The following is a 22,014-nucleotide window of genomic DNA, read 5'->3' on the forward strand; positions in this document are numbered from 1 at the left end:
ATACTTGATTTTTTTTTTCCACGGAGGAAATACTTTTACTTAAAGATTGTTTTTGTTTGTTTCTCTGCTTGTTTTATATTTGGTAAATTCCCAGAAAACCCCTATTACTGGTATAATAATGTATATAATTGAACCAAGTAATAAAGCATGCAAATAATTGTTTGAAACAAAAAGAAAGAAAAACTACCTATTGGATACCAGGCTCATTACCTGGGTGACAAAATGATCTGTACACCAAACATCTGCAACACACAATTTACCCATGTAACAAACCTGCACATGTATCCTCAAAGCTAAAATAAAAGTCAGAAGAAAAAAAAGAAGGTTTTTATTCTCACAAGTCAATATTTTCTTATCCCTAGCCTTTGACAATCTGAGTCTTTCTAGCATTTCTAAGAGACGATCTGAACATAGCAATTTGATACAAGAAGATTACACTCGAATTTATTTCATTCCTTCACCTGCTTATTGGAACAAACAATAATTCTTACTCCTTTATGAGACTTGAAGAAAATTACTCCCCAGAAGTTTAAGGGGACTTTTCTTCTATTCATTAAATTCAGGGCTGTGGAGAAAGCAGCTTCTTAATAAATGCTGTTTAACCATGAAGTCTCTGAAAACTAGATCTTACAAAATTTGCAAATATCTATATTTTATTTCCAGTAGAAAATGGGAAATAAGAGTGTGGTCTGACAAGACATCAGGGAGTACTGAATGTAAAGTAAGAATTTCCTACCTGTAGCAGAATTATTATTATTGTCTTAATGTCTTTGCACATTAGCAATGTAAATGGCTGAGTTAGCAATTCAATTAGCATATGGAAAAAGACAAGACAAAGTCACTGCAACCCAGGTTTTGGAGAGTAAAGGCCAGATGTGTGTACAGTCCTAGCAGCTCATCAATAGATAAGTGCATTAAAATGAGTGGTTTTATGAAGAATGTGGTTTCATTAAGAAAATCCCCATATGTTAATTTTCTGGAGAAACTCAAAAGTTAATTTAAACAGACTCTGTCTCTCCCACTCATAAGCAGCATAGGTCTCCAAGGAAGATCGTTCAACCACAACCAGTAATTGTAACTGTACGTTTATTTTGGACTTTCTTAATTACTGCTAATGCTTTTAAATATTTTATTTTCCTAGTAATGAATTATGTATGCAAATGAGGAAAACCATATTACTGTAGTCTCTGTATTTCCACTGAGTTTATTTGAAAATGACTCATATAAAGAGTTTGATTTTTAAAATATGTAAGAAAGTTAGCTGGAGATGCAGCTTCTCAGCTGTTGACAATGTTTTTGTACCTGAATTTAAATGTATGTGGTTTTTCTCACTGGGAAAAAAAAAATTGCTAAGGAGTAAGATTCCGAAAGGTGCTAGGAACTGTTAGTGCTTGAAAGACAGGGGCATTGGAGTTGAGAGGGGAAGAGAAGATCACTATAAGGCATCTCTCAGACCTTGAACTTTGAAATCCTAAGGTAGAATTCTAAGATAGGAGAAAAGGAGAGATCCAATATCAACTGCTTTTGAGAAATGTCTATTGAGGTCTTTTTCTCATTTTAAAATTGGGTTACTTGGTTTTCTTTGCTGTTAAGTTCCTTATATATTCTGGATCTTAACCCCTTGTCAGATGCATAGTTTGCAAATATTTTCTCTCATTCTATGAGTTGTCTCTGTTAATTTTTTCTTTTGCTTTGCAAATATTTTTTAATGTAATCCCATTTATTTATTCCTGCTTTGTTGCCTGTGTTTTTGAGTTCTTGTTTAAAACATACTTGCCCAGCTCAGTTTTGAGGGACTTCTCTTCTGTTTTCATTTAGTATTTTTATAGTTTCAGGTTTTATATTTCAGTCTTTAAGCCATTTTTAGCTTACTTCTGTATATGGTGAGAAGTAGGGGTCTAGTCTCATTCATCTACATGTGGCCATACAATTTTCTCAGTATCACTTATTGAAGAGACTGTCTTTTCCCCAAGGTGCTGTTCTTGGCACCTTTGTTGAAAATCAGTTGGCCGTAGGTGTGAGAATAACTTGTATCTAATTCTACAGAGGACACTCTCTGGAAATTCATGGTGCACATGCCTTAAAATATTCTCCCTAAAGGCCACTCCTATTCTCATGTCATACCAGATACTACCATGTTTTCTGGTGAATGTCCAAACTTTGTCCTGCCATGGTCTGATTTCCTACGATTTTCTTCACTTACCACTGAAATTATAGACAGCTTGAAATGGGAACTCAGGCAATGGTCAATCCCTTACTTTTTAGGAGGGTCTCCTTGACTTCTTGTATGATCACATAAACCTTGATAGGAGTATTATGCCTAGATCAAACGGAGACAGAACTAAAGAGGCTAGTAAGCTTTTTTTCTTCTTCTTTCTACTTTTCTCCACCATACAATACCTCAGTGGAATTTGTTTGAACTGAGAAATGTCTAACTGAATCTTTCTACAGCCTATGAAAAGGTATTCCATGGCCTGAGCTTCATCCACCAACTTGGATACAGCATACAGAATTCTCTGGATTCCTTTAGCTCTGAGAAACACTATCACAATGAGTTCAGTGTTCCCACATACTACATCCACTGTTGCCTACACCTCAAAAATGGCCAACAAATATGTTTTTTAAATGCTCAACATCACTAATCATCAGGGAAATGCAAATCAAAATCACAAGATATTATCTCACACCAACTACAATGGCTAGTATCAAAAAGACAAAAGAAAACAAGTGTTCGCAAGGATGTGAAGAAAAGGGAACACTTGCACACTGTTGGTGAGATTGTAAATTAGCACAACCATTGTGTAAAAACAGTGTGGCGTTTCCTCAAAAAGTTAAAAATAGAACTACCATGTAATCTAGCAATCTCACTACTGAGTATGTAGCCAAACGAAATGAAGTCAGTATGTCAAAGAAATACGTGAACTCCCATGTTTATTGTAGTAGTATTCACAGTAGCCAAGATATGGAATCAACCTAAGTGTCCAACAATGGATGAATGGATTTCAAAATTTGTGATATATATACACAATGGAATAGTATTTATCCATAAAAAAAGAATGAAATCCTGTCATCTGCAAAACATGGATGAACATGTATGACATTATGTTAAGTGAAATAAGCCAGACACAGGAAGACAAATACCACATGAGCTCAGTCATCTGTGGAATCCAATTTTCTTAAGTTGATATCCTAGAAGTTACTAGAACAGTGGTTACTAGACTGAGGAAAGGAGGGGGAAGTACAAGGAGGGAAGGGGTTGGTAAATGACTACCAAGTTGCAATTAGATAAGAATAAGTTCTGGTGTTCTATTGCTCAGAAGAGTAACTATGGTTAACAGTTAGATATTGTATATTGCAAAATAGCAGGAAGAGAGGCTTTTCAATGTTATCACCTGGGAGAAAAAATAAAGGCATGAGGTGACGAATGCACAAATTGTCCTGATTTGATCATTAGACAACATGTATATATGTATCAAAACATCAAATTGTGCCCCATAAAGATATACTATCATAACGCATTAAGAAATAAAACAGCAATTTCTTCAGGTTCATCCTAATACAATCTTTGTGGTAAGTAATTTGACAACACATATGATTATTTAAAATCTATCTATACTTTAGCAATTCTATTCCTAGGATTTTATCCTACAGCTTTATTTGCTCATGTGTAAAATCACTCTTGTACAAGAATATTCATCATCTCACTGTTTATAATGGGAAATATTGGTAACTATTTACATCTATACACACAAAAAGTTTAAATAAATTGCAATACATTTCTAGTCTAAAAAAGAAATTATTAATGAATATGTATTACCTAACTTAGCATAGCTCTTAGGTTGCTAGTCACTTAAGTTTTGAAACTCTTTTTAGGCAGACATACTGTAACACCAAATAAAACTAGTCATCATTCACAAATTAGTATCTGTTAAATTATTTTTACAACACATACATGTTAGGCATGCATTACAAAAGCAAACACCTAAAAAGCTAAGTACATGGGATTTGTTTTCTCTTTACTACTGTCCTTCATATATTAAGTAATAGATATCAAGCACAGTTGGCCCTGGAACAACACAGGTTTGAACTGTGAAGGTCCACTTACACACAGATGTTTTTCAACCAAAGTTGGATTGAAAATACAGTATTCGCAGGTGGCGAGTGGATGGGAAGTGTCTTGGAGCCAATCCCTTGCACACAGCATGAGATAATCGTATTTCATTTTTACTGCATCTTTGCTTGTACATTTGTCTTTAGATTGAATTTGTAAATGTTATAATCTTAAACATCGAGTATATATAATATTAGTTTGACTAGTAAGCTCAAGAGGAATAAAAAGGTATGTTCATATACTTAATGCTAATCAGTCAGAAAATGTAGCTGTTTTTATTGAACCAACAATATTAAAATAATCTTATTTACCAAAAATGCACCTAAGTCACCTGAACTTGAAAGATATTTGGGTTAGTCCTTACATATCTGGGAGTTTGGGGAATATTTAATATATATAAGCACGGACCAATCTCTAAGCCAATTGAATACAAGTTCTTTAAGAGAGTTTGTACATTAATCTGGTAATCCAGCAATAGAAAAATGTCACATATACATAACATACATACATAAACATACATAAATATGCATAAACATGCATGCTTACTGATGAAAACAGATATTCTATAGCTTTCATTTTAAAGATTAGTTATGAGTCAATAATATAAAACACTGCTTTGTATAAAACAGTTGAATCTCATCTTTTTACCATTTTAAATGTTTATCCTAATTGCGTTTCTAGCAAAAATGGAACATGGTAAATTTGCCTGTTCAACATAAGGCTAAAGTTCTTACCATTATTTGTTGAAATAAGTATTATTTGTTGAAACATCTTTAAGATTTTCATTGCTCTGATGGACAATTTAATGGAGGCTGGGACTAGATTCTAGTCCAGGGACTAAGGAGACATCAAGCACCTGTTTGGAGAGCTTCAATACCCGTCTAAATGGATAATAAAATATCCGGTGTGTTTCCAATTAGCCTTTTACGTCTTAAGCCTCAGGTAGTTGCTACTGGGGGAAGCTGAGTCCCTTAAAAGCCCCCAATGGTAGCAGAAGGTTTAGAGTTCAAGTGATTATAAGGAGCTGAGGGATTGAAGTATGAAGCAAAAAGTCCAGCAGAAGTGAACAGAGGAGTAGAAACGGTAGGGTTTAAAGGGAGACATATCAAAGGATTCAAAGGTGCTGAAGGGAAGATTCAAGGTGGTAAGAAGAAGGAAGAGAGGAACTGATGGAAAAGGAGAAGTCTTAGAGAAGCCAGTTTGGGGAGATCATAAGTTTCCCAAAGAGGTCAATGAAGTTCTAAATTATCCTTAGCAAAATCATGCCAACTGAAAGGAGGTAGACAGATTCAGAGAAGCATAAAGTCTGCAGGAGTTCAAGGAGGGGATTTTAGTCAACTAAAACGTTCCCATGAGAGAGACAGGATCAAATAGAGAAAACAAAGAGACCTCACAAAGAACCGGGGAAAAAAAGTGTTCAGCCCAGGAGTCACGGAGTGCATCCTCCCTTGAAACAAATGAGCTAAGAATTTTCCAGCCCATGGCCAGGGTCAGAGCCAGGAGTCAGGAAAAGAATCATCCTTACTCCAAACAAAGAAGCAGTAAGAAAGACCTTCAGCCCCACAGGTATTTGAAACAATGAAACCTGAGCCTCTGACATAACTTCTGCTTTCCTGGGACTCTAACCTAGCTTCTTACAAACAGAAAGCACAGAATCCTAATGCAGCCTCCATCTGCGACTCTAACTCAGCTTCTAGAATACACACAGAATCCTAATAACAATCTGTCCTCACTGATTATCAACATCATCCAGAGTAATGCTTCAAGAGTCTGACCCACCAATGGATCCGTGATCAATCAGTCGGGAGTGAAGACGAAGCCTTCAAAGGTACACAATTAGAGTCCTAAGTGAGATGTCCAAGGTTCCAGTGATGAATCTGATCATAACCAAGTCAGTGAAAAAAACCAACATACCATGTCTTATTCATATATAATAGTCATCCCAATTATGCATTCAGGTGTCAAAGTCCTCTAGCCAGTGACAACCAGGAGCACATCTGGATTGAAAAAGTTGGATTTCTTACTTGTTTCAATGGGAGACAGCACACACCATGGGGAACTGAGAGAGGTGTCTTATTGTCAGGGTGTTAGAAAAGAGTATTTTAGGATTTGGGCTTGAGTCAGGAGATTTGAGGGAGTGATCAGGGAAGTGAGGCTAACCTCTGGATTGGATGCTGTCAGCAAACACAAATAATGCTAAGATTAGGTGTGTTGATAAACAGTATCTAAAAGGAGGGCAGACTACAGTGAAGCTTAACCTATAATTCATAATGAAGCAGCAACCACTGAATGAGAGAGAGGAATGTTTAGTATTCTATGGTTTGCACACTAACTCCGGTTTTGTCTGTGCTTAAAAAAATATGCATTGGTTTTTCTTTTTACTCTCAATTCATCAGTCACTGAATGGCCTTGTCTGATGCTGGTATTTTGTGAGATTGTGTCCAACAGGAAAACACCATTGCCTAACTGTGAGCATCCAGTCACCTTCTAACAACTCTGAAACTTGGCTGTGTCAAACCAGTACCCAGATGCCAGGAGTTCCTTTCTTCTTTCTTACCACACATGCTAAGTCATTACGGGTAAGAAAAAAATTCTGTCAGTTGATAGGAGAGTTTGGCAGAATCAAACTGAACATTTGTACCTAGTAAGTATTGATCAGTCTATCCATATTAGAGAAATCTCTAGTCCTTAGTATTATGCCCAAAACTAGTGTCTTATTTAAAAAAGAAACTGAAATAAATAGGAAATCTAGTTATTAGTAGGAGCACAAGGAAGTATTAGGTAAAATCTGAAGTGTCTGTCACTTGGATTGTCTAAACACTGGACAACCACCCCATAGCCCTTAAGAAATACCATTTTTATGTTGCTCATAGTTATTTTTTATTTGAAAGAAAATAAACTGATTAGAGATAAAGGGGATATCGTAGGCAAGGTAAGTAGTTGGATGAAATCACAGGAAGCATGAATAGTTGTGACCAATTGCAGAAGACTCAAGCTGATTCCATCTCAGGGACACACTCTACCATTCAGGAGATCCCCAATCCACTTGGGTAAAACTGCAAGAGAAAAACATATTGTCAAGGGGCTTCGACAAAGGATGAAGAATGTGGATTTATTCTTCAGAATCTGAGGGAACTAACAAGTGTCAAATGTCAACTAAACTCAGGGGATTCGAAAGGAACATGGGATTGTAATTACGGGAAGATAAACAACCAATTTCTGTCCTTAAAGATTTTGGAAATATAGCCCTAGACGGAAGCCCAGGTAGGTTGGAACTTTAGAGAGAACTAGAAGAAAGTCAATACGTATGAGTTTTCCTATAACATGGCACAGAGATCCTGCCTTCTTCTGGTAAGAGAGAAAAGCCATTTTCTCACTCACAGTCTACTTTACAGATTATTGACAGAGTTCCAAGCACTGATTCAGACATGAAAAAGTATAAAGCAATATTTGAAGAAAATTTCTTAGGGACTTTGATTGTATGGGTGTAATTTGAATCCTTTTTCCTTCTGCCCGTGTGCTCAAAGGAAAGTTTCTCATTGTAACTCTCCATTTGTTTGAGTGCAATTTCCTTTTTCTTTCTGCCTGTGTGCTCAAAGGAAAGTTTCTCATTGCAACTCTTCCATTTCCTCATCTTTAAAATGTTTATTTCATAGAATGACTGTGATATTTAAATTATAATATATATGTAAATTTTATGACACAGTTCCTGGCATATGTTCCGATTGAATAAATGTTGTAATCAACACTACGTGAAAGTTAAAGGTCAAGAAAAAGTGAACCCAGAATAGGAAGAATGTACCTTGATCCTCAATGAATGTCCAAAACCCCAGAAATACCCTGAATAGCACTCAAAATAATCTGCCTCAAGAAAGATTGTAAAATCATTCATTGTTAAGCTATTTTCTATTTCGGGAAAATTCTCTAAAGGAAACAAAGATTTTACTTGATTACCTGATTTTTAAATTGGCTGATTTAAACACACACACACACACACACACACACTACCTGATTTAAAAAAATAATAATAATAAGCGGTTACCTAGCTTCATGGAGACACTTATTTTGGTCTTTCCAATGATGTTTCTACTAAGGAAGAGTTTTCCTTAATAAATGCCAATATTTCAAGATCCATTCAGGTAATATTGGTAACCTAGGAGTCAGGTAACCTCCTGACTCCTCTGATATTTATCTGTTGACTTGACTTAGAAACTACAAGGATTTAGAGAACAATGTAAAGAAGAGTTCTCCCTGACCTCAGAAACAGAGTCTCTGTGAGAATAGAGAACCCAAGGAATCAAGGAGCCACATAAAGGAAGCACACAGATGGAGGAGTCTTGCTACCTGGAATGTCTTTCCGAGCAGTGGTAGAAGCAGCGGTGGTTGCAGTGGTAGGAGCAGCAGTGGTCGCAGTGGTTGCAGCAGTGGTGGTCGCAGTGGTTGCAGCAGTGGTGGTCGCAGTGGTTGCAGCAGTGGTGGTCGCAGTGGTTGCAGCAGCAGTGGTTTCAGCATCAGGGGCTTCATCATCAGCAGGACCAGCTGAAATTAGAAGGAAAAGCTCTAGGTGAGACTGACTCCTTCTGGAACAAAATTTATCCCACCCAGGGGTAGACATACATTCCTCATCCTGAATTCATCTCTGCAAATCTGTCATCAGTTCTGTCTTACCTTTAGCCTACCTGTCCACTTTCCTTGTGCTTCATCCTTCCCTGTCTTGTCTTTGCTGGGACAGAAAGAATTTGGGATTTCCCTCCAAGGGCAATGACACTGATTAAAGAGACAAGCAAGTACTTTGTCCCAGGTATGAGCACAAAAGACCAAGGCCACGAGTGTTCTTATTCACAGGGACTACTGCTCAGAAGCAATAAGGAAATCTCTAGTAGCCTGATATTCTGATGCCTTCCCACAGAATAACCTAAGACAGCATACATTCCAATGTAGCATGAATGAGGATGAGTAAAGGGATGAACTCTAGAGGGAAAGAGGAGGCAGACTAAGAAGATGTATCTCATCTTAGAGTCACATCTCCTGTCTTAGAGTGCAGTAAGATATCTTCTATCAGGTTCTAGAATGAAAAGAGCCATATTTGTCTCACCCTCTGTGGCAGCTTGGACTCTGTTTATTAGAGAGGTAATTGTGAGAGCCACATTAGATATAACAGGAGAAATTAGTACACTTCTGATAGTAAAAAAATTCCCCATCAATTACTATATGTACAAAGGGGACTGGGTAAGAGTTTTGAAAATTATCTCTCTTTCTCTAGACCTTACACCAGAGCTATTGATAAGGATCAAGACTCAGGCCCCACATTTGTGAGTTAGACTCACCTCAGCAAATAAGTAGCTCCACCTCCAAACCCACACTCTATCCATGCTGTCTCAGGCTTTATTTAAGAGAGAAAATATTTTTTAAATGGGGCCTCACATGGCAGGAAAAATATATGTGAGGTCTGGCTAAAGCTAATGCCCTTGTGACCAAAGGATGCAAATTCCCAAGATGTGAAGGATAAAGACAGACCTCCTTAACTTGTGCATGGGCACAACACACACACAGTACAGAATGTGAAGAACACTTTGGGAGAAGCCCAAGAATGACTAAAGGCTTTGGTCTACCACCTTCGTTTTCAGGTTAGAGAAGGGAAACAAACATCAGCCTGGGAATAAGGAATATAGACCATTACAAAGAGTAAAGCTTAGACCTGACCCGTGCACTCCACATCCCACACACCTCCCTCACTTGTGATCCAAATGGACTTATTTTCATATCACTTCAAATTCTGAGACCCACTGGTCTCTTTTTGACACTGGCTATATATTCAGTCCTTCCATTTATTAGAGGCATCTCTCAAAAATTCTCAGGCTACAACATCAGACCTCATGCTCTTGTGCCTTATGCTGAAAAACAATGAATAATAAGTCCACATTTGTATAAGTCTATGGCCTAGATTTCATATATTCTAAGAATGTATAAGAAATAAGCAGATTCACTATGTTTGTGGTGAATTTTAAAATCAGGAATATAGCTTTCACAGACTTTTACTTAGGATTCCTTATAACAAAGACTATGCACATGGAAACTGGCTGTTTGACATGAGGCTGGAAGTGGAAAATGGCTATTGCAGGAAAGAGATGACATTCAAGTGCAGACTCACTAGCTGGATACGTGTCAGCTGGAGCAGCTGTTGTCGGACTCTCTGAAAGAGAAGAAGGAAAAATTAAGATGTTAGCTGAATACCAGTTTGGAGGATGGAGGTAAGAGAGAATATGGGCAATATTCCAGACTTTACAATGGGAGACCCTCAGTCCTTGGTGTACCAGTTGAGGAAGAACAAGTGCACAGATAAGATAAAACCCATGAAAACCAATAAAAACCTAATATGTGGTCATTTTTCCTTTCCTGAAATAAACCTCTGATTACCTTCTTGAACATATTTTACTAACAGTAACAATAAACTTGGGTTCCAAGGTATTATTGAATTAAGATCTGACTGAATTAAGAAGAGCCTAAGGATAACCATCTCCATCTTGAACGGTCAGTCAAAATGGTGATAGAACAAGTTAGGAGAGGTAAAAAAGCACATTCTAAGCAACCATAAGCCCACATCTTTAGAGGAGATATTTTATGTATATTCCCACAAAACATGTTCAGGTAAGAATCTTTACTTACGGGCAGAGACCAGAAAGATGGAAACTCCCAAGAGCACCAGGACTGCTAAGAACTTCATGGTGGTGACCTGAAGATCAGGGAGCACAGACAAAAATGCTTCAAAGCCTAAGAGAAGGCAAGGCGCTGACTTCAGGATTCCACATCCTGACAATATATATGCAGAGGGCACCAATCAGAAGCTGTCAACCAGAATCCAGGTTAGGTAATGCCAGGAAACGTTGGGACACAAACCACTGGAGAATCAACAACACAGCCAGGGGCCCTTTGGAAAGGTTGTGAATTCAAATCATTGGTTCTGGCTAAACACGTTTCAATTCGAGTCTCTCATATTAAATATGCTCCAGGCAACTTCTCTTCCAGGCATCCTCTTACATGTAGGGTATAGTGTCTCCATAATTACCAGCTCCTCTGACAGGTTGGAGATGCCCCATAACCAGCCTTCCTGAAATCTGCAGTGCTCTTTTCATAGATTCTAGGAGTCATACACTTACAGAGTGCTTAGACCTCTGTCTCCCCCTAGGGGAATAATCGGGGTAGAGCAGCCTGATCCAAAGACCATCCTGTGTAACTCAGGCTGTGCATTCTTCGAGTCATGGCCTCTCTCCTGAACATGTAATTAGGTTATCTGACACTGGTGCAGAGTGAGTCCAACACTGAATGATCTAAAGAACGAACTATGACCTTACTGGATTTAGCAAGCATTGTGTAAAAATTCAAAATCAAGGAGTAAGTATACAGAATAAACTAACATTTGTTAATTCATGCATCCATTTAATCAATTTTTTCATTCAAAAAACATTCATTGAGCATTATTGTGTGCCAGACACAATGCTAGATGTTAGAAAAATAACAGCGAACAAAGCACACAAAAATTTTATTTAATACATGGTTTTGCAGGAATTCATACACTAAAAAAGTAAAGAAAAAGAAAACACAATGTATTATGTGTGAGGTGATAAGGCCTAATAAAAAAAGAAGGCAGGAAAGAAGAAAGTAGAGTTTAGAGATGGAAAATGGGAAGCAATTTTATATAAGGTGACCAAAAAAGGCATTACTGAATAGGTGATATTTGAACAGAATCTTAAGGAGCTGAGGAATCAACAACGTGGTATATTTGGATAATGCAACGGAAAGGAAATGGTCAGTCTGAAGGAAAGCAATGGTGAGTGCATGTAGAATATGGTCATCCAGACTTCTCTGCAGTTGTTGAGTAGGGCCCAGCACTGCCCCAAGTTCCATCAATCTACTTGCCCTTTGTCATAATGGAGCCAAGCTGCTAAGTAAAGACAGCAAGGGAGGAAAACAATCCACATTTACAGCACAATCAAGTGCTGGACCCAACTGAGGCCTCAAAGAGGGGTGATGAACATTTGGAATACCCAGAATCATAGGGAATTCTCTACATTTTAAAGATTTCCCTAGCTTTAAAGTTCTTCTTGTTCATACAAAGTATGCCTTTTGGGGTCATACCCTCATTGGAAGGATCTCTGTAATCTGGAACAGCACTGAACATCTATTTCTCCTTTTATTGGAGAGTCTGTCTGATAACAGCAACCAGTCTACTCCCCCAAACATGCTAAGGGGTCCCCATCAGGTGAATGACGAAAGGCAGAGGAAATTCCTGAGGGAGTGGTCTTCAACCTCGGAAAGACAAGTCAGTGTCCTCATCCTGGGTAAACTCATATCTGCCATGAGGCACAGAGTTGTCATAATATGGTGAGAGATTAGCATAAATAACGCTAAGAAAAAAACACATATTCTGAAGGAAAAGTGAAAGAGAGAAATATTTAAAAGAGACAAAGAAGGAAGGAAGACTTAAAAGACAGATACTATCTGATTATACCCCGTAGGGAATAAGCCCTACAGTCACCCTTGTAAGGCCTCCCAACAACACTGACACAAATTGAAGGGTCTTCTAGGACATGGTTACTTATTGAGAGCCCACTGTGTCCCTCCACAGAGGCAGAGACCCACCACACAGACTTAAGACAATGACTGGCTTGCTAAGAAAAAAAGATTAAACATATGTATCAGTTAGGGTCCCCTTAAGAGATCAAAACCGCACAGTGGATTAAACAGGAAAAGTGTGATACAAAGAATTTCTAAAGTTTGATAAATGAGTAGTTTTTCATCTTGAATGAATTTTTGTATAAGGTGTAAGGAAGGGATCCAGTTTCAGCTTTCTACATATGGCTAGCCAGATTTCCCAGCACCATTTATTAAATAGGGAATCCTTTCCCCATTGCTTGTTTTTGTCAGGTTTCTCAAAGATCAGATGGTTGTAGATGTGTGGCATTATTTCTGAGGGCTCTGTTCTGTTCCATTGGTCTATAACTCTGTTTTGGTACTAGTACCATGCTGTTTTGGTTACTGTAGCCTTGTAGTATAGTTTGAAGTCAGGTAGCGTGATGCCTCCAGCTTTGTTCTTTTGGCTTAGGATTGATTTGGCAATGTGGGCTCTTTTTTGCTTCCATATGAACTTTAAAGTAGTTTTTTCCAATTCTGTGAAGAAAGTCATTGGTAGCTTGATGGGGATGGCATTGAATCTATAAATTACCTTGGGCAGTATGGCCATTTTCACGATATTGATTCTTCCTACCGATGAGGATGGAATGTTCTTCCATTTGCTTGTATCCTCTTTTATTTCGTTGAGCAGTGGTTTGTAGTTCTCTTTGGAGAGGTCCTTCACATCCCTTGTAAGTTGGATTCCTAGGTATTTTATTCTCTTTGAAGCAATTGTGAATGGGAGTTCACTCATGATTTGGCTCTCTGTCTGTTGTTGGTGTATTAGAATGGTTGTGATTTTTGCACATTGATTTTGGTATCCTGAGACTTTGCTGAAGTTGCTTATCAGCTTAAGGAGATTTTGGGCTGAGACGATGGGGTTTTCTAGATATACAATCATGTCATCTGCAAACAAGGACAATTTGACTTCCTCTTTTCCTAATTGAATACCCTTTATTTCCTTCCCCTGCCTGATTGCCCTGGCCAGAACTTCCAACACTATGTTGAATAGGAGTGGTGAAAGAGGGCATCCCTGTCTTGTGCCAGTTTTCAAAGGGAATGCTTCCAGTTTTTGCCCATTCAGTATGATATTGGCTGTGGGTTTGTCATAGATAGCTCTAATTATTTTGAGATACATCCCATCAATACCTAATTTATTGAGAGTTTTTAGCATGAAGGTTGTTGAATTTTGTCAAAGGCCTTTTCTGCATCTATTGAGATAATCATGTGGTTTTCGTCTTTGGTTCTGTTTATATGCTGGATTACGTGTATTGATTTGCATATGTTAAACAGCCTTGCATCCCAGAGATTAATTCAAGATGATTTAAAGACTTACATGTTAGACCTAAAACCATAAAAATCCTAGAAGAAAACCTAGGCAATACCATTCAGGACATAGGCATGGGCAAGGACTTCATGTCCAAAACACCAAAAGCAATGGCAACAAAACCAAAATTGACAAATGGGATGTAATTAAACTAAAGAGCTTCTGCACAGCAAAAGAAACTACCATCCGAGTGAACAGGCAACTTACAGAATGGGAGAAAATTTTTGCAATCTATCCATCTGACAAAGGGCTAATATCCAGAATCTACAATGAACTCAAACAAATTTACAAGAAAAAATCAAACAACCCCATCAACAAGTGGGTGAAGGATATGAACAGACACTTCTCAAAAGAAGACATTTATGCAGCCAATAGACACATGAAAAAATGCTCATCATCACTGGCCATCAGAGAAATGCAAATAAAAACCACAATGAGATACCATCTCACACCAGTTAGAATGGCGATCATTAAAAAGTCAGGAAACAACAGGTACTGGAGAGGATGTGGAGAAATAGGAACACTTTTACACTGTTGGTGGGACTGTAAACTAGTTCAACCATTGTGGAAGTCAGTGTGGTGATTCCTCAAGGATCTAGAACTAGAAATACCATTTGACCCAGCCATCCCATTACTGGGCATATACCCAAAGGATTATAAATCATGCTGCTATAAAGACACATGCACACGTATGTTTATTGCGGTACTATTCACAATAGCAAAGACTTGGAACCAACCCAAATGTCCAACAATGATAGACTGGATTAAGAAAATGTGGCACGTATACACCATGGAATACTATGTAGCCATAAAAAATGATGAGTTCATGTCCTTTGTAGGGACATGGATGAAGCTGGAAACCATCATTCTCGGCAAACCATCGCAAGGACAAAAAACCAAACACCGCATATTCTCACTCATAGGTGGCAACTGAACAATGAGAACACATGGACACAGGAAGGGGAACATCACACACCGGGGCCTGTGGTGGGGTGGGGGGAGGGGGGAGGGATAGCATTAGGAGATATACCTAATGTAAATGACGAGTTAATGGGTGCAGCACACCAACATGGCACATGTATACATATGTAACAAACCTGCACGTTGTGCACATGTACCCAAAACTTAAAGTATAATAATAAAAAAAATGAGTAGTTATAAGGAAGTTTTATGAAACCCTAGGGTTGAGGGAGAATATCCAAGGAAGGACAACAATAAAGAGCCCTCCTCCCTGAAGCTCATATTCAGAACTTATTGGAGAAGCAGCCCTCTGGGTGGCAGAGAACAGTGCTTGTTTGCCCAAGCTGAAGCTGGTCTGCAGTTGCTGGGGAAGCAGACAATCTGCAACCAGTGGCCTGAGTGTGCAGAGGACATGAAGGCTCAGGGTGTAGGGGAGCCCCGTGGGGCCTACAACAGTTTTGAGGCTTTATTTTTCTGAAGTTATTAGATTTTGATAATATTATAATGCTTCAAATTGTAGGTTTTTAATATTATCACTTTAAGAGGGATCTAAAATTCAAGCATAAAGTATCATATGTGAGTATATAAAATATACTCAGATCTAACACCAAATTTGTTCATTAAAATGAACAGCATTATATATAGGGCATGTTATGTTAAAATTAAACTGAGATCTTTCTAATATCTACATTGTGTAACATCTGTCAAATATTACACAATATATTCTATATAAAATCATATATCGTATGTATAACCAAACTTTATCTCTCTCTATATGTATATACTATATACTAGTAGATATGTAATTTTAAGAGTGAAATTCAATGGATGACATAGCTCCAAAACTTTTTACTACTTCTATTTCCCATTACAAGATTATTTTTGCATTTTTTATAAAAATTAAAATAGAAGTATACATAAGAAAGTAAAAGTCTCTAGATGGGCCAAAACAATGAGATAACTGCCATTTTTACTTGGTAATTATATATTTGTGAAAATTTTATGCATATATGAACTTATATGTAGTTATTTATTCCTACTCCTTTATGGCTAATATTTCATACACTGCTATCATCAATACCAAAAAGCAAATTTTAAATAAATTTCCCCATATTCCTATTATAATAGGCAAATATATGTAGATGCAAGTGACCATATATTTGTGTTTGTACACAAATTCTTTTAAAATGCTGTACAAAATGGCCTTAAATTATAAACCATTCTTTCTTCTTTTTGCACTCAACACTACTTCTTAGAACTCTAACTCAGTCCCTATATATCTGTATCTTTCCTTTCAGTAGCTTGATTATGTCATAATTTATTCTAGCATTACCTGCTTACAGGAATTCAGGTCATTTGTATTCTTTTGCTATTATCAAATCGTGAACCCACTGATATACTTTTTAATGTACCCTTATGTACAAAGTCTCTATTTTATAAATGTTCAGAGGTTTTTTACTCACAATATATGTATACACTTAATTTAATATGTATTACCAACAGCTTTCTCAAAGAGTTCTAAAAATTAAAATAACAAGAACAAATATCAGAGCATATTTTTATGACCATTTCTGCAAGTAGTAAAGGTTGTCTCAGTTGAATTTTGCTGGACTGTTATGCCAGAAGCAATATTTGTTATGTTAACTTGCATTTCCCTGAATGCAGTAAGTTTGGGCTTACTGACAACTTGAATTTCCTCTTCCATGATTTACATATTCTAATCTTTTTATCTATTGCATTTCCTGTGTTTATCCCTTTAAGGATTCTGAGTATATACGAAATATTAACTTATTATCTTTTATAGAAATAAAAAAGTTTTCCAATCTAATACATTTTAATTTTATTCACAATATACGATTAGAGCTTTTAAATTAAGTGGAACTGCCGTTTTCATTATAATTTCTACATTAAACAATTTGAAAAACACACAGCTGGGTCATCTTATAACTGTGATAACTTAATATTCCTCCACACAAAAATCATATCTATTATTAATCCCCAGATTTACTCAAGGATCACAAACCTGCCCTAATCATTACTGCACACTCTAATGTAGAGCATATCACAAAGGGAGACAGGCTCTTAGAGAAAGCACCACAGAAGCCCCAACCTGAAGAGAGGTCTTCAGGGAGCATCAGGAACTTGGTCCAAAACCAGACTCCTCACTCCTCACCATATACCACAGAGAAATTGGAAGAACCTGCAGCAGCCGTGGCCTGGGATCATCAAGGACACACAGCTGAGTTTCAGCAAAACAAGAATTAACTAGACACAGACTAACAATGGGTTCAGATACTGCATTTATTAAAATAAAAAAAAAGAATTGAAATGAAGGGAAGTCCTAGGATGATGGGAGATGAAATAGGATTTGCTGTTAGTACCAAAGGTAAGATCTCATCCTGTGATCATGCCAAGGGAGCTGGGGCATACACAGGGCTGTGCAGTGACTGTCTAGCATTAGAAATCTGAATGCATGCCCCAAGCATGATCTATAGACACAGCATGTTTCTTCAATGCATGACCCGTAACTTCTGTCGTACTTTATTGCCATTCAATCTCAAATTAAATACATCTTCAGGCAACCTTCGATGGCTTCCAAACTAAAGTAATCCCCAAAATTATCATTACATAATTTGATTCTGTTCTTATCATAATACCCATTATTGCCTGATATTTGCTTGTCTCTTTCTTTCTTTGCTTTTTGTGTTTTGTTTTGTTGTTTTGTTTTGTTGAGATGGAGTTTCACTCTTGATGCCCATGCTGGAGTGCAATGGCGTGATCTTGGCTCACTGCAACCTCTGCCTCCTGGGTTCAAGCAATTCTCCTGCCTTAGCCTCCCAAGTAGCTGGGAGTACAGGCATGCACCACCAAGACCGGCTAATTTTGTATCTTTAGTAGAGACGGAGTTTCACCATGTTGGTCAGGCTGGTCTTGAACTCCTGACCTCAGACGATCCACCTGCCTCATCCTCCCAAAGTGCAGGGATTACAGGCGTGAGCCACTGTGCCCGGCCTTTCTTTGCTCTTTGCTTGTCAGTTTTCTGCCTCCCTCTCAGTAAATAAACTCTAAGAGACAGAGAGAAAAATAGGTTCGTTGCTCAACACTATTTCACAATACTTAGAAGAGTGCCCAGCACTTGGTTACTTCTTGATATATGAGAGTTAACTAGAGGAAAAGAAAGAAGGAGGGAAGGAAGGCAGACAGGCTGAAAGAAGCAAGACAAATTCATATGATAAGCATGAGACAAAAATGGATGGCTTTTCATAAAGTATTCAGGAGGGAGCGTAGGTCTATGAAAAGGACTAAGCAGGATGTGGATGACATCTTGGAAGGCAGAACCTCAGGCTGTGAAAGGGTAGGCAGGCAGGAAAACCACAAACAGAATTAACTAAATAAAACTCAAATAGTGTTTAGGTACAGGAATGTTTTATTGCCTGGAAGATCCTATAGTCCCAGAAATCTGGAAATAAACAGTTACACAGGAAAAACAGCATACACCTAAAGCTGAAAGTACAAGTTACCCACACAAGTGAGCATAGTCATTATTCAGTTACCCTAATAAACCTCACAGGCACTTCCTATGATGAAAAGCAAGGGAAGTTCTTTCCAGAGCTCTGTGTGTCCTGATTCATTATTTTACCACCAGGAAAGATCTTTCTTAAACACAAATTCTCTCTACCACTGGCTCTTTGCAGTTAAGTAAAAGAACTTCCAGTCTTTCTCCTACTTCTCATTGTTTCCCCAGTCTTGGCTCATCCCACTCACTGCTATATACTCATTTCCTATCATTGCCCTATCTTTCTCCCACTAATGTTGAAGGGCTGCCCCAAGCTGGAAACCCGGGAACAAACCACAAAATACTCTCCCATGAAGTGAAACAATCAGAAGAATGATATTTTCAACTATTATTGAAATGGGAGAGTTCCCTGATCCCCTTCGCAGGTCATGCCACAGGGATGTGGCTCGCTCCTTCAGTTGCCCTAGTAGTCAAACCCCTAGGAGGAACATGCAGACGGGCAGGTGCAGAGGCCATGGGGAGCACTTTTGGGATCTAGCCCCATGGCAGCATCTAGGGATGGGTGTCTGTGACTCCTGAAGCCCAAGAGGGTGTGTGTTACAGTGTGCTTTTTCAGTTTTGCCATCTGCAGACGGCTTGTGTTAACCAGCTCAATGGACCCTCCGCCTATGGCAAGCGTAGAGGGCCAGTGTGACCATTTTCTGTATCCCAAGCTCTCGCCCAGTGTACCGGAAAAACTGGATCACATATGGGCTCGAAGGACAGGTGCAAGGTTTTATTGAGTGGTGAAGGTGGCTCCCAGTGAGATGGATGGTGAGCCGAAGGGGAGGGTGGAGTGGGAAGGTGGTCTTCCCCTGGAGTCGGGCCGCCCAGCGGCCAGACTCTTCTCTGACTGCCTCGCCCCACCCCCACCTAATTCCCCTCGGCATCCAGATATCCCTTCCCTCTTTCTCTGCCGCAGTTCCACCATCACTGGTCTGCCGATCTACTGGTCTCTGCTGGTGTGTGTTGGTCTGTTCCTCTGCTCCTCTCAACATTCAGTTGATTTGTCTGTGCCCTCTAAGGTCTGGTGTTTACATGGACACAAGATGTGGGGTGTAGTGGGCCAGAGCAGTCTTGGAAAATGCAACCTTTGGGTGTGAAAACAGGAGTGCCTGTTCTCATTTAGATCTGTGGGCACAGGCCCAAGGGTGGAGCCCTCACCAGGGACACTGCTGTTCTCTACCCAGCATTTCCCTGCCCCACTCCTGTATCATCATCACTTCACTCTTCTTCTGTCTTTCTGAGAACTATCGCACTCTTTCTTCCTCCTATATTATTTGTTGCATTCTTTTCCTTTTTATGAATTCGCAGCTCTTACTCTTTCTCTCTAAATGTCTCTCTGTCTCTCTGAATGTCTTTCTCATACTCAGTTTACCTATCAGTCAGATCATCTTTTACCCCATCTTAAGCTTTGCTAACACATTGCCTTTATTTTATTTAAATAAATGTTGTAGACTGTGCAATATTTGCAGGCTTCCACAATTCCCTATATGAAAATCTGAAATAATTACAGTCTGTGAATCTTCTCCCTAACACCTTGAGGAAATACCATTTCAAATACAGTATCAGCCTCACCCTAGAATACTTAAGAGAGCCTCCTTCTTTCTCCCCTTACCTCTCTCTACCATTGCACTCACCCTGTCAGTCTTTGATCATCACTTGACCCTTCTGGGCATTGACAACACTTGCAAGCCTCCTTCCTGACACTTTGGAGCACTATCATTCAAATAGAGTGCCAGACTGACCTTGATACACTTAAAGGAGACTCTTCCTCTAGCTAAACTCCGTCTACCCTAACATTTGCATTGTCAGTCTTTGACCATCACACTTGCTGGATGTTTACTTTGTACACTGTGAAATATTTATTCAGAAACTTAGTCAAGTTTCTTGATCATTCTGGTAGTTTTTGCCTGGGCGGGAAAGCAAAACCTAAATCAAATTGTGAGAAATCATCCAACAAACCCCTAATGAGGAATATTTTGTTTATTTAAAAAAAAGTATTCCTGAATTTGTCAATGCCTTAAAACATAAAAAAACTACAAGGTTTTTTTTTTTTTGCAGAATAAAGGAAACAAAAGAGATGAGGCAATTAAATGCAGTACATTATCTTGAACCTGATTGTGTACTGGAGAAAAACAGTTTTATAAGGAAACTCACTGGATCAAAAATAACATCAGAAACACTTTTAGAGGAGAAAGAACACATTGCACCCATGTTAAATTTACTAAAATTGAAAACTGTACTGTAGGTATGTAAGAAAATTTTGGCTAAAACATACACTAAATATTTAGCAGTACAGAAATTATAACAGCAGAACCAGTCCAGTCCAGTTCACTTTGTCAGTAACAAAATGTAACCAAATGATGAGTTGTTTTTGGGTGCAATGGCCGTCAAGTTGCAGGTCACATAACCTGAGCATGCCCAGATGAACCAAGTGTACCCTACTGGTAACCCCAGAGTCAGCTGGAACAAAAAAGTCAACCACAAGCAGAATCTAAGTACTTGGTTTGAGAATGGGGACCAAATTATGAAGTGAAGGGTGCCTTGTTTTGTTGCAGAACAGACTTAAGAGACAGGAAACCGTCATCACCTCTTTGCATTATCCAATCAGATCACATCTTGTTGCATTTTCCTATCTCTCTCATTGTTATTCTCTGCCTGTAAAACCTGCCCCAAGACCACAGCTCGGGGAGACAAATTTGAGTGTTACCTCCTGTCTCCTTGCCAGTCAACTCACTATAAAGGCCCTCCTTTTCTCAAAAGCTGGTGCTATAGCATTGACTGCTATATGCATTGGGCAGAGAGCTCCTTAACAAAGTATACCCAATGAAAGTATCTGACTAAGAAGATGAACCATCTCCATTGTGTTAACTACCTTGAGGCCATCATACTGAGGCAGTTCAAGCTGCAAGGAAAGGCCATGTGTGGGCATTCTGGCCGACAGTCCCAGCTGAGCTCAACCTTAATGTCATCTGAGACCAAGTGCAAGAAATATGTCTGAAGGATCCTCCAAATGATTTCTACCTCCAGCCATTTAATTAGTCCCAAGTGTGCCCCATACATAGTCAAGAAGAGATAAGACATTCCTTCAGTGCCTTACCCAGCTTCTTCACCCACAGTGTCTGTGAGTCTATTAAAATAGTTTTTGTATAGTGTCATGATATTTTGCAGTGGTTTTTTCCTGCAGAAATAAGTGATCAAAATAAAATTTGGCACCAAAATTGGGATGCTGTAATAACAAAAACATAAAACATGTAGCTTTGGCTTTGGACAAATTGCAAGAAAGAAGATGTAAAAGATATGTGGAGAAAATAGTCCAACACCTGACAAGACCAAAGCTTGTTGTTGAGGGCTTAAAGGAAATTGAGTAAGATGTTATTAAGGGCT

The 22,014-nt window shown here is 38.5% G+C and overlaps 1 protein-coding gene across 1 annotated transcript in view; it reads right to left on the reverse strand.

Annotated features, from left to right (window-relative positions):
• Positions 1–6,975: 6,975 nt before the first annotated feature.
• Positions 6,976–22,014, reverse strand: part of MUCL1 (mucin like 1) — a 109,496-nt gene continuing 94,457 nt past the window's right edge. The window contains exons 2-5 of the mRNA XM_019038054.4: positions 10,778–10,844; positions 10,263–10,304; positions 8,456–8,650; positions 6,976–7,167 (exon numbers count right to left, since the gene is read on the reverse strand). Coding sequence (XP_018893599.2) covers positions 7,118–7,167; positions 8,456–8,650; positions 10,263–10,304; positions 10,778–10,844 — 354 coding nt within the window. The 3' untranslated portion in view covers positions 6,976–7,117. The remainder of the gene's footprint in view (positions 7,168–8,455; positions 8,651–10,262; positions 10,305–10,777; positions 10,845–22,014) is intronic.

Source organism: Gorilla gorilla, chromosome 10, assembly GCF_029281585.2.
Source record: "Gorilla gorilla gorilla isolate KB3781 chromosome 10, NHGRI_mGorGor1-v2.1_pri, whole genome shotgun sequence".
Lineage (NCBI taxonomy): Eukaryota > Metazoa > Chordata > Mammalia > Primates > Hominidae > Gorilla > Gorilla gorilla.